This window comes from Mesoplodon mirus (assembly GCF_964341445.2).
Source record: "Mesoplodon mirus genome assembly, contig: HAP1_SCAFFOLD_4303, whole genome shotgun sequence".
In the NCBI taxonomy this organism is placed as follows: domain Eukaryota; kingdom Metazoa; phylum Chordata; class Mammalia; order Artiodactyla; family Ziphiidae; genus Mesoplodon; species Mesoplodon mirus.
The window spans coordinates 1-13265 of record NW_028293698.1 but is presented as its reverse complement, the minus strand read 5'-3'; the positions used below and the strand labels follow the sequence as shown (position 1 = coordinate 13265).

The 13265-nt window shown below is 37.1% G+C and overlaps 1 protein-coding gene across 1 annotated transcript; it reads right to left on the bottom strand.

Annotated features, from left to right (window-relative positions):
- Positions 1-4319: 4319 nt before the first annotated feature.
- LOC309798576 (transthyretin-like protein 46) lies at positions 4320-6371 on the bottom strand (the record flags this gene model as incomplete). Its single annotated transcript, XM_082646703.1, has 4 exons — positions 4320-4621; positions 4904-4975; positions 5042-5106; positions 6233-6371. The coding sequence occupies 4 exons, from the start codon at positions 6369-6371 to the stop codon at positions 4487-4489; spliced, it is 411 nt and encodes a 136-aa protein (XP_082502829.1). The 3' UTR covers positions 4320-4486.
- Positions 6372-13265: the final 6894 nt, after the last annotated feature.

The following is a 13265-nucleotide window of genomic DNA, read 5'->3' as shown; positions in this document are numbered from 1 at the left end:
GTTATCAGTGAGTCACCTTCCCTGAACAGATTCGAGGTAAATTCGTAAACTAGTCTATTGGTAGGTGAAATATAAAATGTAAATCCGCCAAGAACTGGCGGATATTTTTTGAGATTAGTCGAGCGTAGGAAGGTCGGTAATCATCTGCGGTTGGTTGTTATGTATTTTGATTTCTACCGACGCGTCACTGGTAAACAGGTACATTCATTATTACTCACCGACCGGTGCAGGTGATGAGTACGACTTAAATGCGTTCTATTTATAAACATTTTTATAAACATTTTGTATTTTGTGCCGCAATCGCGATGAAAATGCGTTGGAGCTTTTATGGGGTCCTTACCGCTTTTTCTTCCAGTCGAAGGACACTAATAGTATAATCCTCATTTCAATAATTTTTTTTCAGTGAAATCCTGGTGTTAACGAAGGACTAAGATAAGGAACAAAAAGATTATCATGACCTTTCCTATGGTTCTGAAGTGTGTGCTCATTCACTAAAATCTCTGTTGGAATTTTGATTGTTAAGATGACTGATCTTTGTTCTTTCAATTTGCTCATTCCTTGGCGCGACCTCCTCCATTAGCCTAAGATCTGCTTCGTTTCAAGGCATGTTGTTAAAATTTGTTGAAAGTAGGTGTAATACGTGTTCTGCAAATTGGAAGTGGTCTGTAATTTCGCTTGTCCATGAGCTGAGTTGACTTTGAGAATTTATAAAACCAAACTATGATTTTTGACCGTAGTATACGTGTTGTTATTGAATTTTAAGAGGAGAAATAGAGTATGCGCTTCACATCGAAGTCTTCGTTACCATCAAATTTTTTGTCCCAATATTATCAAGTCGTTCGAAAATTAATTCAAGCCTTTCATTTTTGTATTTTTTAGGTAGCATATCTCAGCTCATAATAAACTTTATTAATTAAAATAAAACCTTTGGAATATACATATTTTGCCAACTAGTTCATCTCACGCAGTTGCATAAAATTCTGGATTTACGGAGGCGATGAAGTCGCTGAAGCAGTTTACAAATAGGAGTCTTGACCATAGCATGGTTTCTGAAGCACTTATGGCACATGAGATTATCGAGATCCTTGAAGGAGTGGTACTCGGTATGCGAGAAGTCGACGAGCAGACGATCAAGCAGTCATCATAATGGCCTGCACTACGGAGTTTCATCGCGGTCCAAACACTAGGCCGAACGTCGCGGGTTATCATAGGTAAAACATTTCTCGCCACAAAATGCGATAAAAAATACGAAGCGAGAATCGAGAAACGGGCCATTCTTGTTGTGCTGAAGAAGCGCCGACGATGCTTCAAAACGTCGGTTTGATTGTCATTGATGTTTTGCCTTGCGGTACCCATTTGTCGAGCTTCTTTGACTTTTCAATTTTGTTTAGGTGTTTAGAAACAGTTGATGTACCAATGCTGAGTTCTTTTACAAGTTCTGAATAATTAATAATGTGTGTCTTTTTTTCCACGAGAGGCTTCTATTTATCATAGTCAGTAGTAGAAGAGCGTCCATGAACTTCATCTTCTTCAAGATCGCATTTACAACGCAAAAATTTCTAGAAACCACCGTTATATGGCGGATTTGTTAACTTCCTCTGCCTAATACCTTACTAATGTTTTGAGCCCTTTGCGCTGCACTACGAAGAGCAAAAATTGAACGGAGTAGATTTGTTAAAACTGTTGAATTGACATTTGAATTTCAAACGTTCAAAATGTGTCAAACTTATATTAAACTTTAATCATACAGAGCGAAAATGCACAAAAAATGCAAGAGCTTTGCAGTAATGCATAATGGTAAGGCGTTAGAAAAAGCTTTTGCAAGAACACATAGAAGAACAGTGAAAATTACAAACACTGCATCAATTTTCGAACAATCCAATATCATCTGAATAGTGTAATCCGTATTTCTAAAAATTTGTTGACGAATATTTCATTTACAAAATGAGAAAGGCCAAGGGGCGCGAGATCGAAAAATTTGGAAAATGAAAACGAAATGAAAATGCTCCAGCTGATCTCTCGTGAACATAACGTCTCTTCCTTGGAAATTCATTTTTTTCAGAAAACAGAAAAGTAGCCGCTGGATATAGGAGTCACCTAACGGTACTAAACAGATAGACCATATCCTCACAAATCGAAGGTGGGACATGTTTGCCATATCCTTGGTCCCACCATTACGTATCAAATCCGATTAGCGCATTCTCCGCTACTTTACTTCAGCTATGATTTTGATTCAGATCTGCTTAAATTATAACCTGGAAAAGCTACTCGAAGGAAGGCACCACTATGAAGGACGACCACTAAGCTAAGAAAAAATGTGCTGGAAGTCACAATACCCGTAATGACAGCCGTCCTAGTTGATTTAATTGACCACTTATTCACGTATTCAATGTTCTATAGGATTTTTTTCTTTCTTGTTCCTATATCCCTTTTTCGTAATCTGACTAATGTAGTCTCATTTCTATAGTTTACCATATTTTCCATATTCCAAAAAATTCACTTAAACTTTTTGGAAGTCCGTTCCCAAAATTATTATGCACACATAACAAAAGCTGATATATTGAGACGATAGACCTTCTGACTTTGCTGAGTTAAACTGATTGAAAGTAACCGCTAAGACGCTGAGATATTTGCAAAACTTGGGGGCGGTGCGACCTTCCAACCAGATGATTGCCCTTTCCGGGAGTCATAGGTCATCCTTTACACCATCCGTGCCCATCGCTTTGCCTTCCTCTCAGTGTGTTTGTGAAATAAAATAAAACACGCTGAGAGAAAGGCAAAGCGTTTGTGAAATAAAATAAAACACGCTGAGAAAAAGTCATAGCGAGGGACACGGATGATGTAATGGATAACTGGTGAACCCCCCGGAAAGGGCAATCATCTGGTTGGAAGTTCGCACCGTCCCCAAGTTTTGCAAATATTCAGCGTCTTAGCGGTTATTTCGATTAATAATAACACTGCCGATTAAGAGAAATAGGCCGTTAAAAATGAAATTTGACATAACTGAAATGTGTTGATTGTGTCCTGCATGTTTAATTGGCCAAAAATTTGCTATAACATGTCAGAGAATTAAACGAGGAGTCGGTCTAATGCCGCCTTCAATAAGAAGACTCCATTCCTACCTAGAATGAGCCTGACAAACCATTATAATACACACTTTAATGCCCATTACCACGGCAGAGGAAGGCGAATTCCATATAAGTTGTAGTCATGTAAGGGAGTAAAAAATGTCATCTATGCTTATGTTTAGTCGATGTCATTTTGCATGCCTACTATTTTCGTCTACAAGCTCTTTAATCTGCTCATTTTAAAAGAACTGATAAAAAATGAATGAAATAGCTATGACAACAAAGATCTTTTCGAAAAGGTTATATTTATTGCATTTGCTAAGTTTATACTAGGATTACGTTAAAAATGCTATATGAATAAGAGTGTATTCACAATGGTACAAAAACTTATGATTTATTGCGGGGATACCATAATCCTCAATATCTCATTTTCATCGACTCTAGAAAGGCTTTCGATTTTGTTGAGAGAAGAGTGGGTATAGAATGACCAAGCGGCATCCCTACTCACTGCATGAACTCCTTCATGAGCTGCACGACAATGTAAAAAGAAAACTTTGTCATTTTATATATAAGGGTTCCATATAGCGCTGAAACAATTCAGCGCCACTTTAATGAAGGTCGTGTGGATCTCGACAGGCAACATGAGATCAATGTCTTTAATTCCTTAAAGAACTATTAAAAGGACAATGTTAAGAGTATCCCATTTGTGATACGTCCTTTATACAAGTACATATGCCGCGTATACAGTGACCAGCGGGTGGCCTGCCAATGTGCCAAGGCGGTGCTTTTACCCTTCCAGACAAGTCTAGCACCAATTTGCTGACGCCAGAGGGATATAGGGCTTGTTGAGCCTTGACGCAGGATCGAACCAGTGATTGATCAAGTGTATATTGCTGGGCAATTTAATTACGGCGCTAAGGTAAAGCAAATTTTGGAGTAAGAATTCTAGTCAGGTCGTTAAAAATAGCGATTATTTTAGTGTTACGAAATTCACTTTTTAGAGTTTTTATTTAGGATAGCTTTAGCACCTATCACTATCACTAATATTTTTCTCACTGTTAAACAAAAAATTGTAGGTAAAAGTACTTCTATCAAGTCTTGGAGAAACCCTCTATGAAAGACTCAAAGTTATTTCTTAACGATCACCATTAGCTTATGCTTTTAAACAGTTTTCTAAATCTAGTTTCTCTAGGCTACAAGGTGTTTTAACATTTATTGCTATTAAACACAAAAAATCACAATTGTGCACAAATACGAATTTACAGCAAGTTTCTTTTTTGTTAGCTTAAGCTTATTATCACTACAGTGGTATATAAGAATACATAAAAGTGCTTGTTTGCGGTTTTATGAGGAGCTGTTGGTTAAGCACTATGCTAATAGAAGAAACACCATATCTTTAGCACATAAAAGTGAAGCAATCATAGAAGGTCACGCTCTTCTTTCGGGAATATCGTCTCCAGATTGAGAACGCCTAAGTCGAACGCACGCTTAGCCACACGTCCAGAAAAAATATACGAACTCGGAAGGTAAAATTTCACTTTTCGTTGGCCCGGCTAGAAGAGGATCAATGAGGAAAGCTTTTAGCAAATTATGACATACAATTCTTTTAGCTTGGAACTGTACACGTGAATATATCTAACGCAAAAGATTAAGAGGAAAATAATTACGAAGTCATTTCTTCGATTTCCTACTAAATTATTTGAGTATACCTGAGTATATGAGTTTGTGTTTTATTAGCTAATGTATGAGAATTCATAACATAACGAAGAGAAAATCTGAGTTTAGAGCGTTTTATGGCTGTAATGACATTTTTTTTAAACAAAATTTCAACTTACCTTAATTCCATCGTCACAATCGTGATAGACTTTGAAAACGGGATCGATGGGGGTGAGCTCACTCTCAGTTCCCTGTGACTACGAATTTGAATCGAGAAAACGAGAGATAAGGAAATAATTCTAAATTGCAAGGCAAACCTTAAGAAGGAAAGAACCATTGGAATCAGTATAGCCTTCATCGAGAACATCATCTGGATCGGGTCCTAAAATAGTACTGTCAAACGATAGTCATTTCGAGTTCTTTTCCTTCTACTATTACAATTTTCCATTAATTTTCGGTAGTAGTACTTCTTAACATAGAAAAAGAACGCCAATTAACCTCTTCCACCAAATATTTCAATTAAATAGATTTTTTAAACATAATACCACTAAAACGTAATTGGTGGCTTAACGATACTGATTTCACGATGTGATAAGAAAATTATGGTTACCTTGTAGTTTGAACCAGTGTGCTCACAGACATAGCGCACTTTAGTTTTGGGAATAAAAACCATTAGAATCTACAGTTGGAAGTCCAATGCAACTTTTTTATTTCCTAAATATTTTTCCGATCTCCTTAATTTTTTTTTTGCTATTTTGGTCGCTGGTCGCTTTTCGAGTACGAACAAATGGATTTTCGTTCAACATGACATCTTAGGGTTCCCCAATGGCATCATTAGTATTTGCGTCTGCCTGCATGCGTTCAAGATTTTTCAAATTTAATTTTCAGCATTTTTTGAAACAATAAATCCAAACTGAGCAAGAATTTCACGAAAAAGCATTAAAGAGGAGGAAAAAATTCGCTTCTGACGATTTGTGATGTTATGAATTTCTTAACCATTCTTTTGAGTAATACTGAGAAATTATCATCAGCTTTGAAAATTGAAAATTGACTGCAGCTTCAGCTTAACTTGAGTTTTAAGCCGATTTGGGCATCCTAGATCATCCCGTTGACGAGTGATTGCTGACAGCAACGATAGAAACAGAACATGCTGAGAGAAAAGCAAAGCATGTGGCACGGATGGTGCAATGGATAGCTCGTGACCCCCGGATAGGGCAATCGAGGGTTGGAAGTTCACACCTCCCTGAGATTAAAAATATCTCAGCGTCAATTATCACCAGATTTAAAAGAACCAGTAGAGCATCACGTCAAATCGAATATCCATCAAACGTCTACCATATGAAAAAATGGCAGAATTCAAGCTGAATGAATCACTTTTGTTTCGCAGCTATTGCCAAATGAATAATTTAATCTTCTAACGCTTGAAATGCTAATCTGGCTAAAGTATTTCAGTTTGAAGATAGCAAATGAAGGAACCGGTAGAGAATAGTTCTATCAACATCGCTTACCATCATCCTCATCCCATAGCATGACCTTCACTCCGTCCGCTGGTTTGTTTCCGCAGAAAAATCGTCCCTTGACGGCGACGGCCTGTTGACGAAACCCGAACGCAAGCCCTAGCAGTGAGAGCAGCACAAAAAACTTCATCGACAAACTAAGAAGACTAAGATCTTGACTGGAATCAGAACATGAAAATCAGAAATTAGCAGAGTCGCGACTACGACGATGCTTATAGTGAAGTCGATTCTTTAACAATTACACATGCAAAGACAAACAACGTAAGCGCTAAAATTTACAGGCAAAAAAAAAAGAACAAACCAAATAATTGAGCGAAATATAGAAATATGAGAAATTACAGAGAAGGCGATTTGATACTTAATAACTAAACAGCCCGTAAGAACGTGTTTGGCATTCACGAGCAAAAGTTCCGACAAATGATTCAAGGTACGTAACTGTTGCAACTTTGCGGCAATTCAGATTTCCACTCATTATGTGGCATTACACACAGAGTGGAATTGAAAGACTGAGGCTGGAAACGTAAATAATTCCTTGTGGCTAGTTGATGTAATTGTTGTTATCATAATAAAAAGTAATATCACTTGTCACTTCGATAAAGTGCAATCCGGTCCCAAATGAACATCACACGCCCAGCGATGTGAAAAATCTAAACCTTTCTGAAAATAACATAAAGTAACAGTATAGACACCGTGTAGCAAGAGAGATGTTAAGGTCGTTAATATCTTTTTTCCGTAGACGAGGATCACATAATGGCTGCTATTTTAGAAATTGATGGCTGGCAATTTGGTTACTGCGATTAGTACAAATGGATCTACAGGACGAGTGCCACCATCGTTGGTACGGTGACTCAAATGCTGCTATTTTATCTGTGAAAAATAAAATATAGCACTTTAGGCTACTTAAACAAATGGCGAAATTGAAATGATCGCAAGTTTCTTATTTTGAACGCGAACATCACTTCTATGCCGCTATCTGAAAAAACCCGTCCTGAAGGATAATAACCGGCTTCGTTTTATTTTATTACTTCGCAAAACCTTTCATTAAACACCAAAGATTATGACAACAATTGTTGTGAAATAAAAAACAAAGGGTAGAGCAGTTGGTTTTGAAGAGTCCCTAAAATAATAAATAATAAGCCCTAAAAAAATAAACTGAATAAAATAATAAATCCCTCCCTGCACTGCACTTCATTAAACATTGTAGAACTTTCTAACAGTTTCTTGATATTAGGTTTTTCGGAAATTAATGTCGGTTTTGTAAATGTCATTTTTCATGTATATCTTTTAGCAATGATTCTTCTTCGAATGCCGTACTATTATATATCATTACAAAGCTAATTTTATGCACTTTTGTTCCATATGATTAGCTTATAATTTAAATTATGTTCTTCGCATGTTTTAAAGGTTAGAATTACAAATGTCAAAACAGCAAATTCGACAAACCTACTTTTACAAATTCAATTCAAACTCGGACGTAAAGCTACGTAAACAGCTCGAAACCAAAAAAAAGATATAAGGCTTGGGAATTGTTAACGAACGCAGACTGCAACGTTGGATTCAAGAGTTTCATGGAGAATTCGACCTCGAAGATGACATCATTCTGCTATTGACAACGGTGAATTGAAGCTATGCTAGAGCTCGCAGAAGAACTTAATGTAAACATATCAACTGTTTTGGACATAAACAAAATTTAAAATTCGAAAAAAAACTGGAAATGGGTGCCATATGAATTCAAAACAATTAAAAAAATCGCCGTTTAAGAAATATAGTCAGCGCTTCTACGCAACTAGAACGACCCGTTCTCCCGCCATATTGTGACGTTCGACGAGAAATGGATCCTCTATAATAACCGACGACGTTCGGCTTAGTGTTTGCACCGCATCCCAAAGCTAAAATGCACGAAAAGAAGGTCATGCTGATGGCTTGGTGGTCTGCTGCTGGTTTAATCCAACAAACCCCGGCTTTCTGAATCCGGGTGAAACGATTACGATGGAGGAAATACGTCTAGCAAATTGACGAGATGTAACGAAAACTTTTGCAACGACAGTAATGAACAAAAAAAAACACCAACACTTTTCCACGATAACGCACGGCCACTAGTTGCACTACCGATTCTGTGACGACTGAACGAGCTGTGCTATGAATCTGTGCCTCATTTACCATAGTCCCAAGACCTTTCTCCTACCAAAGCTATCACTTTTTCAAGCATCCCGACAACTTCCTTTGAAATGCTTCAGACACCAAGCCGAGGCCAAGAAAGCCTTTGAAGACTTCATCGCCTCCAACACTCCAGAATTTTAAGCAACCGGAATTAGTAAACTTGTTTCGCGTTGGCCAATATGTGTGAATTCCAATAATTAATTAAAATCTAATAAATAATTATTATTTCGACCTATCGGTACTACCTTATTCTGAGCTCAGTTTGAAACTACAGGTTGGGGTCCGACATTAATTATCGAACAATCTAATAGTTATTGTGGTTTAAACTGTTCAACAAACACTATCTTCAACATGTTCACGTAAGGAAATGACCCTAATCTTTAATGAAAGACATGAGTTGGAAATTCAGATTCACTGTTTTGCCTGTAACCCATACGAAATACTCCTTATTTTAGCATTTAGATCATTTTCAAAAATTTTCCATCCTGCCTACATAGCCATCAAGGTTTTCGAGGCCTACGATATGGCGTGAACAAATGATGTAGACAAGGAATCGGGATGTTTCATCTATCTCAAAACATCGATGTTCCTGTAGGTCCCGATTGCTTATTCCCTAGTGAATTCTGGAAGCAGGTCATTAATTGGAATATCAGTCTTCACGAAAAGTCGTTCCACTTTTTTCACTTCTACTTGTCCCCATTAATGAGAGAATTTTCACTTTTTCTTATGATTCAGTAGATTCTCGCTTAACAAAGTCGTGAACTCTCCGGTCTTAGTAGATTAGAGGGAGATTTTCTATCTCGCAACTAAGTTGCTACAAATTTCTACGAATCGTGGAATTGGTTTACACGTAGGTGAATTTATGGATAAAAAAACTCATACTATTTGTCAACTTAGAGATCCTGATGGAGGAACATACTTATGTGTATCATATCTCGACATACTACAACACTCCATCCACGATAGTGGTAAATCTTCACCATAATGAATGCTTATTCAAATATACATATCTGAAGTAGACACGGAGACACGAACTCCGTCAAGCATAAAATCTTTTGTACGAACATATTTAAATAATAAACCAATAAACAAATCAGATATTGAATATAGAAGGCAGAAAAAAAATTACACTGGAGAAAAGAAAGCAGATTCTGTTATGGATTCGTTCCTAGGTAGTGCGAGGAACAAGTATAATATCACGAAATCGCTCAATTAGGAAGTGCCATGATGAATTAAGTACTAACTAAAACGACTTTATAAGGAATGGATCAGAACTCTTGGCGATATTATATACGTTTTGGATTGGGCGGACGTTGATGCACTTCGAAATTGATTATGAAATCGTTGACGCCATGGTCGTGTACAGACCATGTACCAGAGGGAAACAATTCCATAATACATAAGAGAAGACGAAAATACTATAAAACAAACATAGGAATTTCAGAATAGCGTCATTTGATGGAGAATGTGACATGTGGCATCATCTTGTCTTTTGACATTTCAATCACTTTACAGCGATGTTCATATGACTCATCTTTACTTAACGACCTCTTACCCACACAGTCATCTACCGTTTTTGAGAATGTACGGAACGGCACAATGAAGAGTGAAATGTTTGCTGACGATTGGCCCAAATAAGCCAATAAGGTGATAGTTGCAGATGTCGTGTAGAGTTCAGCTGTTTACAATAATATGATAATTCTCAACTTTTCTTTTATGCACTTATATTTATGACTCATACTATGTAAAAAGCAAAATGACGACTTTCATAAGAATTGGAGAAGGTTCTTTGAAGCCTGTTTCGTTTCCTGATGGAGAGACTATCTCTGATAAGATGAGCATAGTTCACAATGATATCGGAGTGAACTAGTCAGCAGTATAGTTTAGTTACTGTACTATTGAGCGTCAAGAGCGACTATTATAGACCTGTAATTAGTAAACCCTTTGTCACGTTCAAATTTGAGCTCCAAACCTCTGCAGTTCAATGAAATGCTGTACTTCATGCTTTCACTTCTTACTTAGTTCTCGTTAGTGTTAGGAACTATGGTTTAAGTTCGTAGTTACCTCATTCCCATGCAGCTCTATGCTAGCATACTTAACCAATTGCTCAAATGACTTTATGTTCAATCTCATCTTTCAAATGTTTCGTTGTCTTACAATTAACATTTTCCGTTATGGGTTAATTACATACAACTAACATCATCGTCCTGAGATAGTCGTGTTACACCGTTTCCAAATCCTCATCACCATTCGTTGGCAAATATAGGTCAGTAAGAGCTTTACTGCTTAGATATTAGGAAGCATCAGAACAGTAACGATTTCTGTGACGACAAGGAATCATATGGTTAGTGAACCGACCTCTCGGGGCGATACAACAAGCCGAATCCATGCTAACATACCATCTCGCTATATTTTGGTAATAGATGTTCCACGATAAATTTCAAGCTTTTCATTTTTCACGACCGTTGTTAAAGACATTTTATACAATTGTCTTCCTTGAATGGGTCAGGATTTTAAAGTTACTTGTATTTAAAATCATGAAATTATTCAAATCCTCTGAAATCAATCTCAAAGTTCAGACCGATGATCAATTGCATGTGATCAACTTTTACAAAGCGGGAGCATTCAAACAGAAATTGTCCACAACCAGACAGTATGATGTGCTATTTCTGTCACAGTTTGATGCTGGCACGTGGAAAATGTTGGCAAAGAAAAAGGAGGGGCAAAGGTCTGCATCATTTAAACTGTAAACGTAAGATTCAAGTTGTCATTTGTTCAAAGGAGTCGATGTTCGCGACTATGTTCGTGCTGATAAGCGTACCATGATTCCTTCACAATCAAATGTTCCGAGGAACAGTTTTTCTTAGGTGTCACAAATGAGGTTTAGTGGGCGATGTCCTCACAACTCGACGTCATAAATAATATTCCTAGCCGTTCTCATTTTGTCTTCAATGGAAGGCTCCATTCCTGAGTACATTATAAATAAATACAGATCTTCACCACAGTTTTTGATTTTTGAAGATCTCACGTAGTTTCCATTCATTTAGTTTCAGGATTTAGATAGTAAAATCTACACGGCAAAGGCGGGTAAACTCATCTATGAAATTTGCTTGTATCCGAAGCAAATACGAGATGGCTTTTGGTGAAGTTAAAATAGCTATTTGTCAGCTTCCAAATAGCCCTGTTCCCACACCGTGTAGGAAAACGAACACATATTTTTTGCCGCATGATTTATTGTACGAATTTATTTTATGTACCATCATTGTGTGTATTTGCTTTGATCACCACTACGTAAGTCTGAACAAAGCAATCATTCTTCTTATCAGAACATTTCTTTTTATTGCATGATAATGACTGTAGTGAAAAACCAAGCCCTCCATCTCTCCAGGGTCGGCATACTGGTGCCAAAACTGTCAGGTTGAATAAAAACGCAGAATTAATTTATCGATGGCTTCACATGTAGGTAAATTTATTAAGGAGTGTAATTCCTTTATTCGGGCGTGTGTAGCGAAGTGGTTAGAGGTGTCCTACAATACACCCTGGATTCGATCCTAGGCCTCGGGCTCACCAAGCTTTCCATCCCTCCGGGTTCGGCAAATTGGTACCAGAATTGTCTGAGAGGATAAAAAACATTGACATGACTCATCGGCTGACCACCAATTCATTGTATAGGCCACATATCCATTCAATCACCTCTACGATGTCTAATGAAGTCGAAGCATGGCGCAACCCTCAGTGATTGATCAATGCCAACCGCTTTATCGTTTTTTTATGCTTTTCTGACATTTCTACATTTTGTTGAGTACTGTTAGGTTTCTGTAACAATTTTAAATTTCCCGTTCCTATTCTACGAACGAGCGATGTTCGCTCGCATTTAAAAGTTATTCGTGTCGCAGTGTAAAAAAAAGAAAGAGCTGGAAAACTCTCAAAGTTGCTTTTTTAATTCTTCGTTTTAGCATTGTTATATCACCTACATACAATATGAACACTTTCACGATCTGTCTGCTGATCGCTTCTGTGGTGTGTTTGACTGCTTTACTATCTCAATCACTTGGAATTCGTGGTATTCTCCGATGTGGATGCATGCCTCATAGTAATCAGCCTGTACGCCTTTATGCCAAGAGCAAATGTGTGATATTTGAGCTTATCTTATATAACAAAGGGAATAGAAATGATAAATATTATCTTTGCAGCTCTACTATCAGAAGTTCTTATGGCTTCTAACACAACTGATTCCATAGGCGTTTTCTATCTAGGTGGAACAGCATCAGGAATTTTACCGCTTTCACCTGTCTTGGTTGTTGAAAGTGACTGTGAAGGAAAGGTATGAGCTCTTACAGCTAAAAAATCCAAATTTTATCCATGTATTTAGCATTCAAGTTTTTTTTAACAATTTGCTAAAATCCACACTCCTTAAACTACATATTTTCAAGATTGCTTTAAAAAAATGTAAAATAAATATAAAATAATTAAAAATAAAAAATGTAGCATATTTTAGACTGTGAAGATGGAGCTACGAGCTTCAAAGACGTACGTAACACGAACTAAGGTGATTTTTCTCTAGAATATCAATAATAGTAAGACCTCTGCTGATTACTCTTTATGAAGAATCCTGTTGGAAACTCTGCAGATCGTCTAAAGATGAGCCATGAAATGTTTTCTATAATGTCTTTGCTATTAGTCAGTCTTATTATTTTTAGGATGTCAAAGAATTCTTCGACATTGGAATTATCAATCTTCATTAGTGTTGACGGTCTACTAAGATATGAACACGGATACTACAGACAAAATTCTTCCTCCATTTCACGATTCAAATTTAACTATTAGAGAAATTTTGCAATGCGAGAGCGAACGAAATTTCAAA